The 14,955-nt window shown below is 36.8% G+C and overlaps 1 protein-coding gene across 1 annotated transcript in view; it reads left to right on the top strand.

Moving 5' to 3' along the window:
* Positions 1-493: 493 nt before the first annotated feature.
* The window catches only part of cfh (complement factor H), a 115,976-nt gene continuing 101,514 nt past the window's right edge, over positions 494-14,955 (top strand). Inside the window, exon 1 of the mRNA XM_039776606.1 lies at positions 494-599. Within this exon, the coding sequence (XP_039632540.1) occupies positions 539-599 (61 nt within the window). The 5' untranslated portion in view covers positions 494-538. The remainder of the gene's footprint in view (positions 600-14,955) is intronic.

The following is a 14,955-nucleotide window of genomic DNA, read 5'->3' as shown; positions in this document are numbered from 1 at the left end:
CTCCTTGTCCAGATGCTCAGGATAATTTGTGTATATATTACAGCACAAGTTGTGCTGTTTGTTTAGAATTTTTGTATAGTATTGTATTTAGTATTTTATTTTGTTCTACTTATTGCTTTGTATATCCTGTATTTATCTGTTCTTAGTATTCTATGTGGATATTATTTGTACCCAAATTTTATATATAAGCTGCTGTTCTTTCTGAGACTTTCTGTGAAGTGCCTTGAACATGGGAAAGGTGCTACAGTATATAAATGTATAATTATTATCATTATTACTACTACTACTACTTATTAAAATCTCAATGAAATGTTTTCTACTATTATAGAATGTTACAATTTGAGCCAGTCTTTATTATTTGTGTTTGTGTGTATTTTTAATTATTGACCAGGAACAAATAAAAAAGTTCAAACAAAAGGCTTGCACCAAATGACATCACAATCTCATTACCCAACAGCCTATATAAGGACTCTGTTAGTGTTTCACAGTCAGTTCACACAGGGGCTGCTTCTGGATCAGTTACTATTACTCAAGAAAAATGAAAAGTTGGCTTCTATTCTTTTCATTATGGAGTTGCATGGCTAGTCTTGTTTCATCTGGTAGGTTTCTGATTCCTTTATATATTGAATGTTTGCTTCCAACAGAAGTATAATAATTAAACACAATATTTTGATGTCCGCTTACATTTCCATATTTAATTACTCCAGTAAGTGATCTGTTAAGAAGGTTTTCAGATGTATGTGCATTTGAAACTCCTCCTTTAGTTTTAGGTTTGTACAGAGTATTGTTTGCTTAGACAGGCTGTCTATCTGCTCACATAAAAGAGTTAACTATTGAGCTGTTACTGATATTGAACAAGGTTCACCAACTGAGTATTTGTCTATAATGAGGACTCATTAGTACCCTGCCCTCAACATTCATTTTCTTGGTATTGCTTTATTATTTTTTCGTGTTTTGCAATGTGGGCTAGAGGACTGGTGTATTTTGGTATGCATTATTGAGATCTGGCTGTTAATGAATTTAGAGATCCTAGACTAGAACATGTAGCCAAATTGCAGATGCACAATTACTTTTCTAGCAAGTGGCAAGTATTTCTCCTGGCTGTAATAAATGTTACAGATAGATAGATAGATAGATAGATAGATAGATATTAAATGCACTATATAATATGTTGTAGACAGATAGATACAGAAAAAGACAGAGAGACTAAAATTTTGTGGACACCTCATAATCACTCCTATTTGAGGTTGTTGGACATCCCAATTCAAAACCATGAGCACTAAAGTGGAGTTGGCCCACCTTTGTCGACCACAACTGCCTAATTACATCATAGGAAAGCAAGAACTAAATATAGCCTTAGAAGTTAGTTACAGGATTTTGTGCTGGAATGTACACGGAGCCACTACAAACCAAACAGAACAGGCATTATGGGCTCAGTGCTGTAAGTTCTTTGGTGGAGTTTAGAATCAATTGAAATGAAGATAGATAGATAGAACCAGCAGTGGTGGTCCTGTATACACTTGAGTATAAAATCTACGGACTGTTGGTGTAAATCCCAACACTGACTGACAGTGTGGTCCAAACACAATAATATATTTACTGTTATAATTATTCACATTTTTGTAAATCTTCTGTGGATTTAGTGATTGATTTAAATGTAGATGTACATTTGTATTTGCTGGACTTTACTCCTTAGGTGACCTCTGTACCGTGTTGTGTGCGCTCGGCTCAAAGGTTTCAGGCTGGAAATGTCAATTCAATTTATTAGAGAATGAACGCTTTTAAAGCTGACTTTGTTTTCATTAACAACAGGGACCAGAACTTGTTTTTCATAACAACTAGAAATAGCAAAACAGTGCTCAGTTCAATGTTTGTTCGTCAGTAGTATAAAATATTATTTACCTATCCCTGCAGAAGTTAATTGGGTCTCCTTATTTTTAGTCTTGCACTTTATACCACATGTTTAATTTTTCTTCAGTTTTAGGCCAGTTTTTTTTCCAGCTTCTTTGATATTTGCCTATATAAAGTATATATTCATTATGGATCAAACTCTCTAAGCAAAATTTAAGATTGTCGTTAACTTGTATTGCAAAAGTGCTAAAAAATCTGTTGATTTGTGACTCCAGAGATCAAATTATTCAAAAATTCATTCAAGTTTCCACATCTGATCCTGTTGTATCTTGATGAAAAGTAGCAGCCAAGTCAGGCCTGAAGGACTGGTGAACTTACATTTTGTCATTTATGTTTTCTTTTGTTGAAGGTATGATATATGTATTGTATGTTTGCTTTCTTTATTGAGAGCAAATGAAAAAAAGAATTCTGCTCTCTTTGTGAGATAAAGTAATAAACCAACTAAGCTAGTACTTAGAAATGGCACAGTCTGTGACTGGTGTCTCACCTGCAGAAAGACACGCTGAAATCAAACAGTGAGCACAATGTAACAATGGGCTTGTAAAAGACATTCTCATCACGGTGTACTCCATAAATAAACCAAAACAATTCATTTTCATGTGTTGCTTCAGGATCTTCTGAAAACAACAGGAAGGAAAATATCATACAAAGCACTCTCAGCCTGGTTCTGCTTGGTTGCTGGTGCCAGTGCCAAAGCAGCATAAATTAATAGAAAAGTTTGAAATTCAGCTCTTCATGGCCATTTAGAATTAATTATCTGCATGTTTACAGTATGTTACAGATTGATTTCTATTATTACTTTGTTCAGTCTTTCCTGGACCAGTTTCAGAGATCTGATGCCATCCATCCATTATCCAACCTGCTATATCGTAACTACAGGGTCACAGGGGTCTGCTGGAGCAAATCCCAGCCAACATTGGGCGAAAGGCAGGAACCAATCCTGGGCAGGGCGCACACACACACACCAAGCACGCACTAAAGACAATTTAGGATCGCCAATGCACCTAACCTGCATGTCTTTGGACTGTGGGAGGAAACCAGAACACCCGGAGGAAACCCACGCAGACACGGGGAGAACATGCAAACTCCACATAGTGAGGACACAGGAAGCAAACCCGGTTCTCCTAACTGCGAGGCAGCAGCGCTACCAATGTGCCACCGTGCCGCCCAATCTGATGCTTATTTTGTTAATTATATACAGGTATATATATATATATATATATATATTTTTTTTTTTGAGTCGTAGATTACAATTCTAATGGTTATTTTTGACTTCTACATTTACACTGCTTTATTAATTATTTTGATGCAGGTTAGCCACCATTTTACTGTATATGAATATCACCATTTTTGATTCTCCCATCATTAGGGGTAACAAAAATATTTTTCAAAGCACAGGAACGATGATTAGGAAATCATCATACAAAGCCCAAAATTACACCTGTGACTATGAAATTAGGCAAAACCTCTGTAACATTTTAGTTTAGGTATTGCGAAAATGCATCTATTACTCATTCACACTTATGTAACAAGACCTTTACAAAGTTTTCATAACATTTATAAAACATCATTAGATTGGTTATTCATCTCTATGCAGTGTGGCGTATTGACATGAGGGTAAAATGTCTTGTTAATATAAACGATTCACAGGCCTTATACTAAATCTGTAATACTGAGAGAACTGTGTCTCAGTTAAGTCACCTCACACCACTCCAAAGTGACGTTTTCTTAGAAGATGTAGGTGCCACATGGGCTGGATGGGCATCCTGGCCAGAAGAGGGGATGGTTCCTTAACCAGACGGGAGGCTCCTAATAGGCAGGATGCCCATCCAGCCTGGGGAGGAGAAAGGGATCAGACCCAGAAGGAAGGATCAGAAGGGATGGATGGACAGCCCACTAGAAAGGAAAGTTGTTGCTGGGGGCTTTTTACTCCCCCACCACACTAGATGGCAGCAGCTTCAGATATTAGTGTCCATTGGGAGCTTGCAGGGCATGCTGGGAAATGTAGTCAGACAGAGCAGCCCTGCTGGGGTAAATGGGTGGCGCTACAGGGAGAAAAACTCCCTGCTGTAATGGACTATCATATCACCCAGGCAGTGTTCCTGGCACTAGAAGTACTTCCAGGTCCTTAATAAAAGGGACTGCACTCCCTTACCCAGGCGAGTTGGAGCTGGAAGGAAGAAGGGTAAAACTCAAGTGGAGGAGAGCAGTGCGGTGGTAAGAGTATTGTGGAGAGAATTGTAGAGTGAGCGAGAGAAAGATGCCCATGGTTTTTTGCTACTTTGTGGTATTGTGTGAAGAAATAAACTCTCCTTTTATTTGAACTCGGGACTCTTTGTTTGTGTTGGGGTTGGGGATGCTGGTGCCCCTGGTTTCCATCACAACGGTCACATTGCAAAGATGAAGAAACACTTTACCGATGCTTTGTAAGTGTCATGAACACCCAAAGAAGTCTCTGTTAAGGATCTGTTACATAATAGTAATGAGTAATAGATACATTTCTGCCGTACCTAAACTAAAATGTTACCAAACCCTCTGTAGGATTAAGAAAGGACCAGTATAGAGACAAAGAACGGCCGTGCTTCTGTTGTGAAGAATCTGAGCATATGGGTTCAAATTTCAAAAAGTTGCAGAGAAACTAAAGCACCCATTTTACGTTAGGGTTGTCATTTTTCAAAAGTCCCTACCTCTGAGGGCACACCCTTATCAACATTGGCAGCTGCACCTAAAGATGGGAGATCCAAAAATACTAATGATCATAAAAAACAAAATGTCAGCCAAACTACATAAAACTCTTAAATAAAACAAGAAGTAAACAAGGAAATAAAAAAAATCTGAATCATAAACTATAACCCCAAAACCTACAAAACAGGTGTTGGATCTCTCAAATTTGTCCAAAAAAAATTAGACATTGAAACCAATTCAAAACAGACTGCCACTAATTTGTGATATTTGGTAAGGCTGTGGCCATGTTGTTTTACAGGTGGTGATGCCTGTTGCTGGTCACGTAATGTGGACGTCACATGAAATGCTATGTCATTTTTTCAACTGCATACAAAGAGATCCTAATATTGGATCAAAGATGCAATCTATTTTCCCTCTCGAGTATTTTTGCACTTAATAGTCAGGGAATAGATATTAGACCATTGACTGGTATTTTTTTAATTTGATTTTTGGATAGTATTTTGTCATTTTGGAGGTTGCTTTTTTTCTAATCACTTATGGTATTCAGCCCCAGCTTGTTATATGACTTTTATTTGTTATATGACTTTTATTTATCATGTAAGTGTCTTTTGGCTGCTTCTTTACCACAGTCAAAAGATTTATTATTAAACAGTGATTATTAGAATTGATTATTTAAATGTAGCACAAAAATAATATTTTAACTGTTCTTCTTTACTAAGATTTATACTTAATATAAAGAGCATTTTTATATAAACATAAGGTTACATATTGGAGCTGCTGCACTCATATCTATGTAGCTGTGTTATAAATTTATTAAACATTTCAGACATGAATGCTAGAATACACTGAAGACATTGATCACTGAAGCAAAGGACTAAAGACACTGCCTTACAATTTCACATGCACTGTAAAGGAACATCTTATTGCTGAAAGGTTAGGAGCACGCACTGATACAGCACACTGCCGCACCCACCACACGACAAACCAACTCAGGATCCAGATCAGGACCTGAGTGCAGCCATTCAATGGGTGACACCTCGGCACCACACTAGTTCAGATGAAATGGAACAGGGTGAGGTTTTATACAGTGGCTGGAGTGCCAATTCTGCCACCAACCCCCAAGTGTTTCCCTGCAGGTTGGTGGGCCTACATGCAGGGATGGATGCAGATTAACGTCATACCCAGGATGGAGCAATTGCAGGTTTAGGGCCTTGCTCAAGGGCCCAACAGAGCAGAGTCCCTTTTGGCATTTATAGGATTCGAACCGGCAACCTTCCGATTGCCAGATCCCTAGCCTCAGGGCCACCACTCCCCTAGTCCTCCCTCTTTCGCAATAATTGTGAAGTTGCTTTATATTTGCTTTCTTTTAATCTTTAGGTGACCTCCGTACTTTTTTATTTTCATGCTTAAGTAAACAGGCTAAGTGAATTGCTAAAGCTCACAAAGTTTGCTTTTGGAAACTTTTGGACATATAACTCCATGATACGTTCAACGCCTGTTCTAAGAGGATTGCCTCCCTGCATTGTTCATTCATATATTGTCTTTTAACCAGCTTTTGATTCTCTAAATCAGTTGGACACAGATGGTCCTAAAAAGCCAAAGGATCTGCAGATTTTCATTATGAGCATTTGTAACCACTAAGAGTGCTAGGCATGCAGACGGCCAATACATTTCACAACATTTTAGAAACTGGAAACGGACACATTTAGTAGACTAGGATATTTGCCTATCAGGCAATTTAAGTCTGGGCAGTCTGGAGCAGACAGAGGGTTTTCTCTTGACTTGCCTCCTTTTATATCCTAACTAAGGAGTATGAACAGGAGGGCAGTCCTCTCCAGAGTTTGTGTCAAAACAGATCCTCAACTGCAAGCGTGTGATCAAAATCACTGAGCATCACTGTACATGTTATATTTTTATCCAAACTGTCATTTTTATTACCAACATTTCAATAAATATGCCAGAAAGTGTATATGCAATAGACAAGAGTAAAGATAATTTCATCCTACTAAAGGCAATGCCACACATTAGCACTGTTGCTCAACAAGCTTAAAGTCACAAAGAGGTTGAATCCATCAGGGACATGCAAGGTGACACCCAGCAGTGCATGGACTGACACACACATTAAACCCAACACACAACACTGCATATACAGAAAGATTATAAAATTAAAGTAAACTTTAAAACTAAGTAAAAAAATTAAGAATACTTCTAGATATAGGAATGTAAACTCAAGAATAATTCCACTGTCCCTTAACCTACTGACACTGGTTACTAACATAGCACTGTTAACACTAGAATTTCCAGAGCCTACGAAAAAACTTGTAGATCCGGCCCACCTTAAATCAGTTCACACCTCTCCGCCAGTGTCTTTTGTCCTATAAATGTGCTGATAAAGACAAGCTGCAAGCAGGGAGCTATTACATCCCCCCACCGACTTAGAACATGCACGAACTTCTCCCAGCTCATGCCTTGATTGATTATCTGGGAGTGGAGTTTTACAGTGGAAATAATATATCATTTTTTGGAAAACATGCATTTCATTTGTGTTTCGTTTCTACAGTAATCTGTGTAAACACATTTCTAAAACAGAAATGTTTTTCATATTTTAGTAGCAAATGACGAAATGTACGCATAAACTACTGTATATAATGTATGAAGTCCAAAGATCAAATAAACACTTTCACAAAAGTTTCAAGGAAAAGACAACAGTTTCTGTGGCGTAGTGGTAAGATTGCTGACTTGTAATCAAGAGTCCCCGGTTTGATCCCGACTCACTCCTATATTTGCCGGTTTTCAGTAGTGAGCTGTTCTTATTGTTAATATTATACAGTACACACATACACTTAGTTTGCATCTGTAACACACGGTGTACATTTATAGGACTTATAATAGTTACCGTTTTTTTTCCTTTTATTCTATCTAAATCACGATACATACTAACGCCCCCCCACCCAGGGATCTGATGCTGTTAGTTTTTATTTGAAACAGGGAATAACTGGAGAGGTGAGTGGTGTTTTGAGACAATGGAACTGGACATTCTCTGATCTGGTGGGATAAAAGCTGACAACACAAACACTGGCGAATCTGCCTTCTTCATATCTCACCGTCACTTGATTTTTTTTTATTCAGTTTTATTGAGTGTTCCTGCTCACTCTAAATTATTATGCACCTTATGGTCTATGATGTCAAAAAAACAAAAAAAAAACCAGAGACATAGGTATATATGATATTTGAAATAATTCGTTTTGTGACCTGCATAGTACATTTCGGAAAACTTTGCTGCACGGATGCAACACTATTCATATTATTCCTATTTATTCTCATAACATCTTGCGGTTTGTAATCAGTGACTGTGTGTTTGTTTTCACTGATCCTGCCAGTCCCAACATGTTGCTGTATGCTGTTTCTTTTGTACTCCAGGACATGCTGAGGAAAGAATAGTACAGAGCAGTAAGTTCAGCACTATATGCAATCATCAGATTCAAATGTTAACAGTTCACACACACACAAGGATCGTCCTTCCTACATTTACAACGTGTGTACCTGTTACAAAGTACATGCTTCTCTCTATGCTGTGGTTTCTATTAAACACCAGAAAGAAAGAGACAATATATGTGAAAACATCATCACACTAATGCAATATTATTTGAAAACGAACAGCGCCAGATTGGGTGTGAATTTATGCTGCCGCTGTTGCTTACAGTCAGATCAGGAGCTTATTCAGTGCACGCAAGAACATGCAGGTGGCCATTTGCTGTGTACTACAACATGCTGGCAGTGATCAACGCACATGTAAGCAAGGCATGCACGGGGACCACTGTGAAAAGAAGAGAGTTCATGGCTCAGCTTGCAGAGGAACTTCGTCGTCGCATCTTACTAGAAAAGGTGATGGAAAAGGAAAAGGAGGCTTCAACATCAACAAGCTTCTGTTCCAGACAGCCACTTTCCCCAGGAAAGTAAAATGAGTCAGTGTCACCCCACCCCGCCCCTCCGCATTTGCTACGAGTGCTTTGGGGGCGCAATGTTATAAACTGTTGACTGGTAATCAAAGCTTCACGGGTTCGATCCCGGTCAAGTTCATTTTCAGAAGTAAGCTGCACGTATTCTTACTATTTTGGAATAAAAACATACATTTGATTCCAGTCTGTAACAGCCAGTGTAATTTATGATACTTGTATAGTTAACTTTTTTTATTTTTTATTCTCTCAGCTGCGTTCACGATCTCAACTCCCCAAACCCTCCCCCCCTTTGGACACTTCTGTTTTCACATACGACACTCTATAACAGTGGTAAACTCAAATCATGACTACGATTCTACAGTACATTGGATCCAGAATGCACTTTTGCCATTGCTGTACTTTGTATATGTACATGGGAAACTGTGAACTCATGATTTATGCTGTAGGAAGTAAGTTAATAAATAAAGGTAAATAGGTAACAAAGGATGGTGCATGTACCCAAAACATTACCATTTATATGTTACTTACATAAAAGTCAGAACTAATGTTATTTACCGACATGGGCATGCTCAGAAAATACACATGTAATGCCACGAAAAGTGCACGCAGACACTTCAGTTCGCAAGCATTGGTACGAGAATGCAGTCACAAGTAGACTACAGAGCAATAGCACGTCTTTATGTGAAAACAGCAGAGAATGAAACTGAACTAAAAAAAAAACAAAGCTAACTTTTACAAGTATCATAAATTACACCGGTTGTTACAGACTGAAATCAAATGTGTTTTTATTCTAAAATAGTAAGAATAAGAGCAGTTCACTTCTCAAAACAGAGTCGTGCGGGATCGAACTCGTAACCTTTTGATTCCCAGGCAGCAGTTGATACTGTTGCACCACAGAGACAGTCATAGTAAATGCGTTTCAATGTCACACATTAATGCAGCTTTTTTTTCTGCAGTTATATTTTTAAATAAAAGTACATTTGTTCTGTTATATTTGTACCTTTTGTGAAAGTGTTTCTTTGATATTTGGATTTCAGGCTTGACACATTATAAACTTCATGTCTACATTTTGTCAATTACTACTAAAACATGAAAAACGTTTCTGTTTTAACGATGTGTTTACTGTGCATAGCCGTTGTAGACACAGAACACACATGAAATGCAAGTGTTCCGAATAACAATATAGTATTTATAAAAGGTATCATTTTGCTTAACTTCTCACTCTATACAACTCTAAGCAACTGACACGCAGGTAAACAGACTTCAGCTGAGAAAACTATGCGAGGTGGGGGGATGTGATAGGCTGCTTGCTGTTTGGTGCTTATCCACACATTTACAGGACAAAGGATGCTGACGGAGAGGTGAGAAGCGATTTAAGGTGGGACGGATTTTTGAGTTTTTTCGTAGGCTCTGGTAATTCTAGTGTTAACGCACTGTTACACTAAATGCAGTAGAGGCTGATGGGGGATTTTGCTAGGTTTAAACTCACATAAACAGACATTAAGGCACTGAATTCACCAGTTAAATAGTTGAATTCTAATAGCCTGGGAACTTGGTCTCAACCATGTGATCAAAATCTCAGTGCATTGCTGCTCATTTTATATTTTTCACCTTAATAGTAACTTTTATTCACTTCATTTTTATCATTAACATTTTTATTATGAAAACAAATGCATTAAAATATATACGTATGTCTTTTCAATTATTTCTTTCTTCACTTGTACGGTGATTTTCCTAACCACCTTCCTCTCCTTTTCAAAACCACTATCACTCTTCACTTTCTTAGGAGCCATGCTGAATAGTAACAGGACTTACTGTAACAAAGTACAGAACATGTGTATAGTAAGAACTTGTATGTACAGTGCTGTGCGAACGTCTGACTGCGACTGAAGACTGGGAGAGAGTGTAAAGAATGCTTGGGTAGTAGAATGTTCTTGCATAGCCGGGATTTTGTTCGTCAACAAAAATGTGTTTATTAACCACAGCAATTTTTTTAATGAAATTTTTGGTCAAGAACCGGTTTGTTCCTGAACAGGGGAATTCGTGAACCACAGGCATGACTATATAAGCTATTTGTATTGTAAATAAAATGAAATTCAGCTGCCACACCCATCTATGAAATTCAACCCATGTGATGGGGGTAATGAGGTGGATGCTGACAAAACTTGTAAGTGGCAGTGCCAGGTTAGAGGATGTACATGCAACAAAACAATAGTGAATGAAGTGTACCCATTTTGGGCATAGGAGCGGCTCACAACAGACTTGAAAAATCAGTGCGGTTTGCTGATGTGGACAGTTTCATTTTTAGTCAATCATACCACCTGCCATTTACATACACATTCTATGAAATACATAAGTATGACTTTATTTTTTAAACTATTTACACAGACAAATATTAGTTTCTAATTCATTAGTTATTTTATGTGGCAGGCTAAACAAAAAAATGTTTTGTTTTTGTCACTTTGTTACTGAAGCCATTTTATATTGAGTAGCAGCATAACTTTTTGACGGCAACCCTTTGGTTCCTCTCATTTCTTTCAGAAGAATGGAGAGAACCAGCAAGAGATTATTTTTAATAAGTAAAAAAGACAAAAGACACAATCAAAAACCAAAAGGGTCAAAAAACAAATGCACTGTTACGAAAGCCAAATTGCAAAACACAAAGTCAAAAAGGGAGCACAAGTTGAGACTGGAGAAAACTTTTAGGAAAAAGATTTGATTTACACAAAAATAGATCGGCAAAAATGCTTTTCTTTTCACAAATCTCGATGATCGTGAAACAACAAAAATGGTGGTGAAAACAGCCTAAAAAAATTATAGAATTGAAACCAAACAGCTAATCTACAAATTTAACAGTAAAGACAGATTCTAAGCTACAAAAAAACAAAATAAGTCCAAGAATTCAAAAAAAGGTGGTGGACTCCATACAAAAAAATTAATGAAAGCTATAAATTATAATATGTGTAAATTATAATTTTTTAATGTGACAGATGCTTACAAAACATTCCAAGAAACTGTGCTGACCATGGGTGCAGACAGTTTTATAATAAACTAAGACAGCAGATCTAATATCCACAGAAATCTTTACTAAAAAATACTGAAGCAATACTGAGCAGCACAGTGATCTTAGAAAAATGTTTTTCCTATTACCTGAAAATGTATGCAAATAAGTAATGGTTTGTCAAGAAATCAATTACTTTATGTTCACTGAAGCTGTTTAAAGTTTTCTATTGTTTTGTGGGGTATGACAGTAGGGGTGCGTTATCAAGATACCAAGCTGATAAATCATTGGTAAGAACGGGATTCAGATGCCACTTGGCATAGCTCTGGTGGTTATAGTACAGGAAAAATGTGTAGCAATTCTTATGCTTGAGAGTATACAGGGTGTGAGATGTCTTAGCCAGTCGTTGGTGCTATGATAATGTAATTAATGTTAGCCTAGCTTTTGTTGTATTACTTTAACATGTACATTATGAAGCAAACTTGGTTGTAGAGGTTGTTGAGTAATTATATTCTCTAAATTGACATATAGCAACTTGATACTTTTTCATGTAAAAATGGGGCTCAGCAGGATCCACTGTTACATTCCTATAGTGGAGAAGAGGAGTCAGGTCAAGTCATGTTAAATCAATTTATTTTTGCTACAAATTTATAGCTAAAACAAAATTTACAAATTTTACCAACTGCATGATGCATGCACAAAAATACAAGTTAGGACAAATCTGGAAAAGAACAGCAGAATTTTAGACAGCTCCTCATAATGTAAGTTCATGAATACTACAGTTGAGATATGATTAACTGACAATGGATAAGAGATTGAGCATTTGAGTAGCAGTGAATGTCAATACCTAACCTACAGAATTTACGTTTATAATGCAGAACCAATCAGTATTTTTTCTAGTACAAATGGAAATGCAGTCATTGTTCACAGCTTCAAGAATGCAAAAAACAAATGCAATTGTGACCTTATACACATATATCTTTACACATTGATACAAATACTGGTTATTTAATGGCACTACGGGGTTCTTTACTGCTTTGTGCAGATCCTCATAGAGGACTTTTGCATATAATGTTGGTTCTTTGTGCTTTGAAAAACTTCCTAATATGTAGAAAAAAAAACCCTAAATCTTTAAAGCATGGTAGGCTACCTAGTAGGACACTAACAGATTAAATAAATCTGGACTTAGCCTGTGTTATTGTATGCAGCAAGTCCTTGTAAAATCATAAGCCATCAGTATTTCACAAATCTGTTAGCATGTATTTATGGTTATTCACTGTATGGAGAATGTTTTTTTTTTTCTGGAATCTCCATATGGAAGTCTCTTTTTGGAACATTTCTCTGAAGAATCACTCTGGCACCTTTATTAGCTACATTCCCAGAACCTTAGCATTGATTCCAGCTTCTGCAATGCCATTTTAGATAAATAATTTTGAAATTATTAAATTAACCAGATGTTCTCAGCCTTTTTAAAAACCGTGATCGCATTTAAAAAGATGTAGCCCCACCCACCTGTTACTTTCTATTTTAGGTTTCTAATAGAAATTATTTTTGGATTCTATGACACCGTCAACAAACCTTATGAATATTCACAACAATATAAACATAAAAATAACATAAAATTTTAACAAAAGGTAATCAGGCTCTTTGGTATTAAGTTTATTATGAAAAGATGACATCCAACATCAAAAATTTCAATTCTTCCTTTTTCACAGCCTAATCTAAGTAATGTGAATTGAAAAGGACCCAAAGAAAAAACACAAGCATGTGGTTTTGATAAAACATTGACAGCAAAAATATCAGACAAATATCAATACTCCCACCCTTACACAATATATACAACATCAAAACGCTTGAAAAGCTAGTTGGAAAAAGTTCAGCATTGCCGTCCTGTTGAATGATCACTGGAAATACCAATATAAAACTGAACAAAACTGCATTGCATTATAATGCACAGCCTCTGATTTTCAGTACGAACTGCTTCTGAAGAGGCTCAGGGATGTGAACTCCTCAATACAGTTTGTCATTTGTTTAGTGTCATTTAATTGTTGTTGCCTATTAAAATAGCTAAACATTCAAAATGTACATTATATTCATTTATGTTCTTGCCTACAAAGAAGGAGAATGGGTGCCACTGATCGCATTTGCACACCCTCTGAATATCCTCTGAAATATCGTATGTTGTCTGTCTGATAAAAATTAACTTGATTTTTGGTGGATCAACAAGCCATACTCCCTTTGAATTCTAGTTTTTCATACTGCATAGAGCCCAATTTGAGTACTGCAATTCCTGTATCATGGTTTGCTTTTGCAATTCTTATTGAATAAAGACATCTAGTTAAAAAAAGTTATTATTAAAAGTAATTTATTTCTTGTATAGCCCAAAATCGCACCCTGTTTTTGACAGAAGCCTTGACTTCGTAAGAAGAAAAGAAAAAAACTACCCAAAAAATACCAATGCAAGGAAAAAAAAATGGAAGAAATCTTGGGAGATACCCCTTTCCAGGTATATTGGGTGCACAATGGGTGTCATAAATTGGATAAATACAACACACAAAACAGAACACAAGTAATCCTCTTCACAGAGCCAAATTGCCAATCTATTATGGCCACCTCAGAAATACAATACAATACAAATTAATTTGTGTTTGCACAGCACATCTCACCAAGTGCAGGCACAGAGAACTGCAAGAACAGAAATGCAAGAATAGATTATACCACTCACTAAATATAGAACTATCACTTACTATAAAAGGAAACTTTTTGTTCAAATACATCAAAAACAAAGTAGAAACTAATAAACATAAATGAAAAACAACAATATCTGTCAATCAGCTAATTGTAGAACCACAACTGGATTGTAGAAAAGGAGTCAGACAAGCCAGACACAATCAGAGTCCAGGAGACCTTGCTCAACTAGTCGCCTCCTCCCTACTGGCCATTCTACAGCTGAGTCAGTACTGGGCCGGCCAATCTGATGAAAAGTCCCTTCTACCTGATGGCAGGAAGACAATTTGGCAGTAGAGAAGTGGTGCTAAGTGCCATATGAGGATACCAAGAAGAGAAACATAATAGGGGAGGGTTAGTAACAGTTTGCTAATATATTACTTATATTTTAGTACTATGGCTAACAGAAGAGAATATACAGCTAAGCAGCAGCTCTACTCAGGGTATACTAAACTGAAGGAGTGAGTCTTCAGCCAAGATTTAAAATGGGAGGCTGAAGGGGAATCTTTTATAGTAGCAGACAGACTATTTACCAGCTTTTATTAATCCTGAGAATCATAAGTAGACTGGCATCTTGAGATATTAATACGCACTCTGATTTGAAAGTAATGATACGTTCAGATAAATAAGCAGGACCTTGGCCATTTAAGACTTTAAATGTTAAAATGAGAT

This window comes from Polypterus senegalus, chromosome 14 (assembly GCF_016835505.1).
Source record: "Polypterus senegalus isolate Bchr_013 chromosome 14, ASM1683550v1, whole genome shotgun sequence".
Taxonomy (NCBI): Eukaryota; Metazoa; Chordata; class Cladistia; order Polypteriformes; family Polypteridae; genus Polypterus; species Polypterus senegalus.
This window is presented reverse-complemented; position numbering and strand designations above follow the sequence as displayed.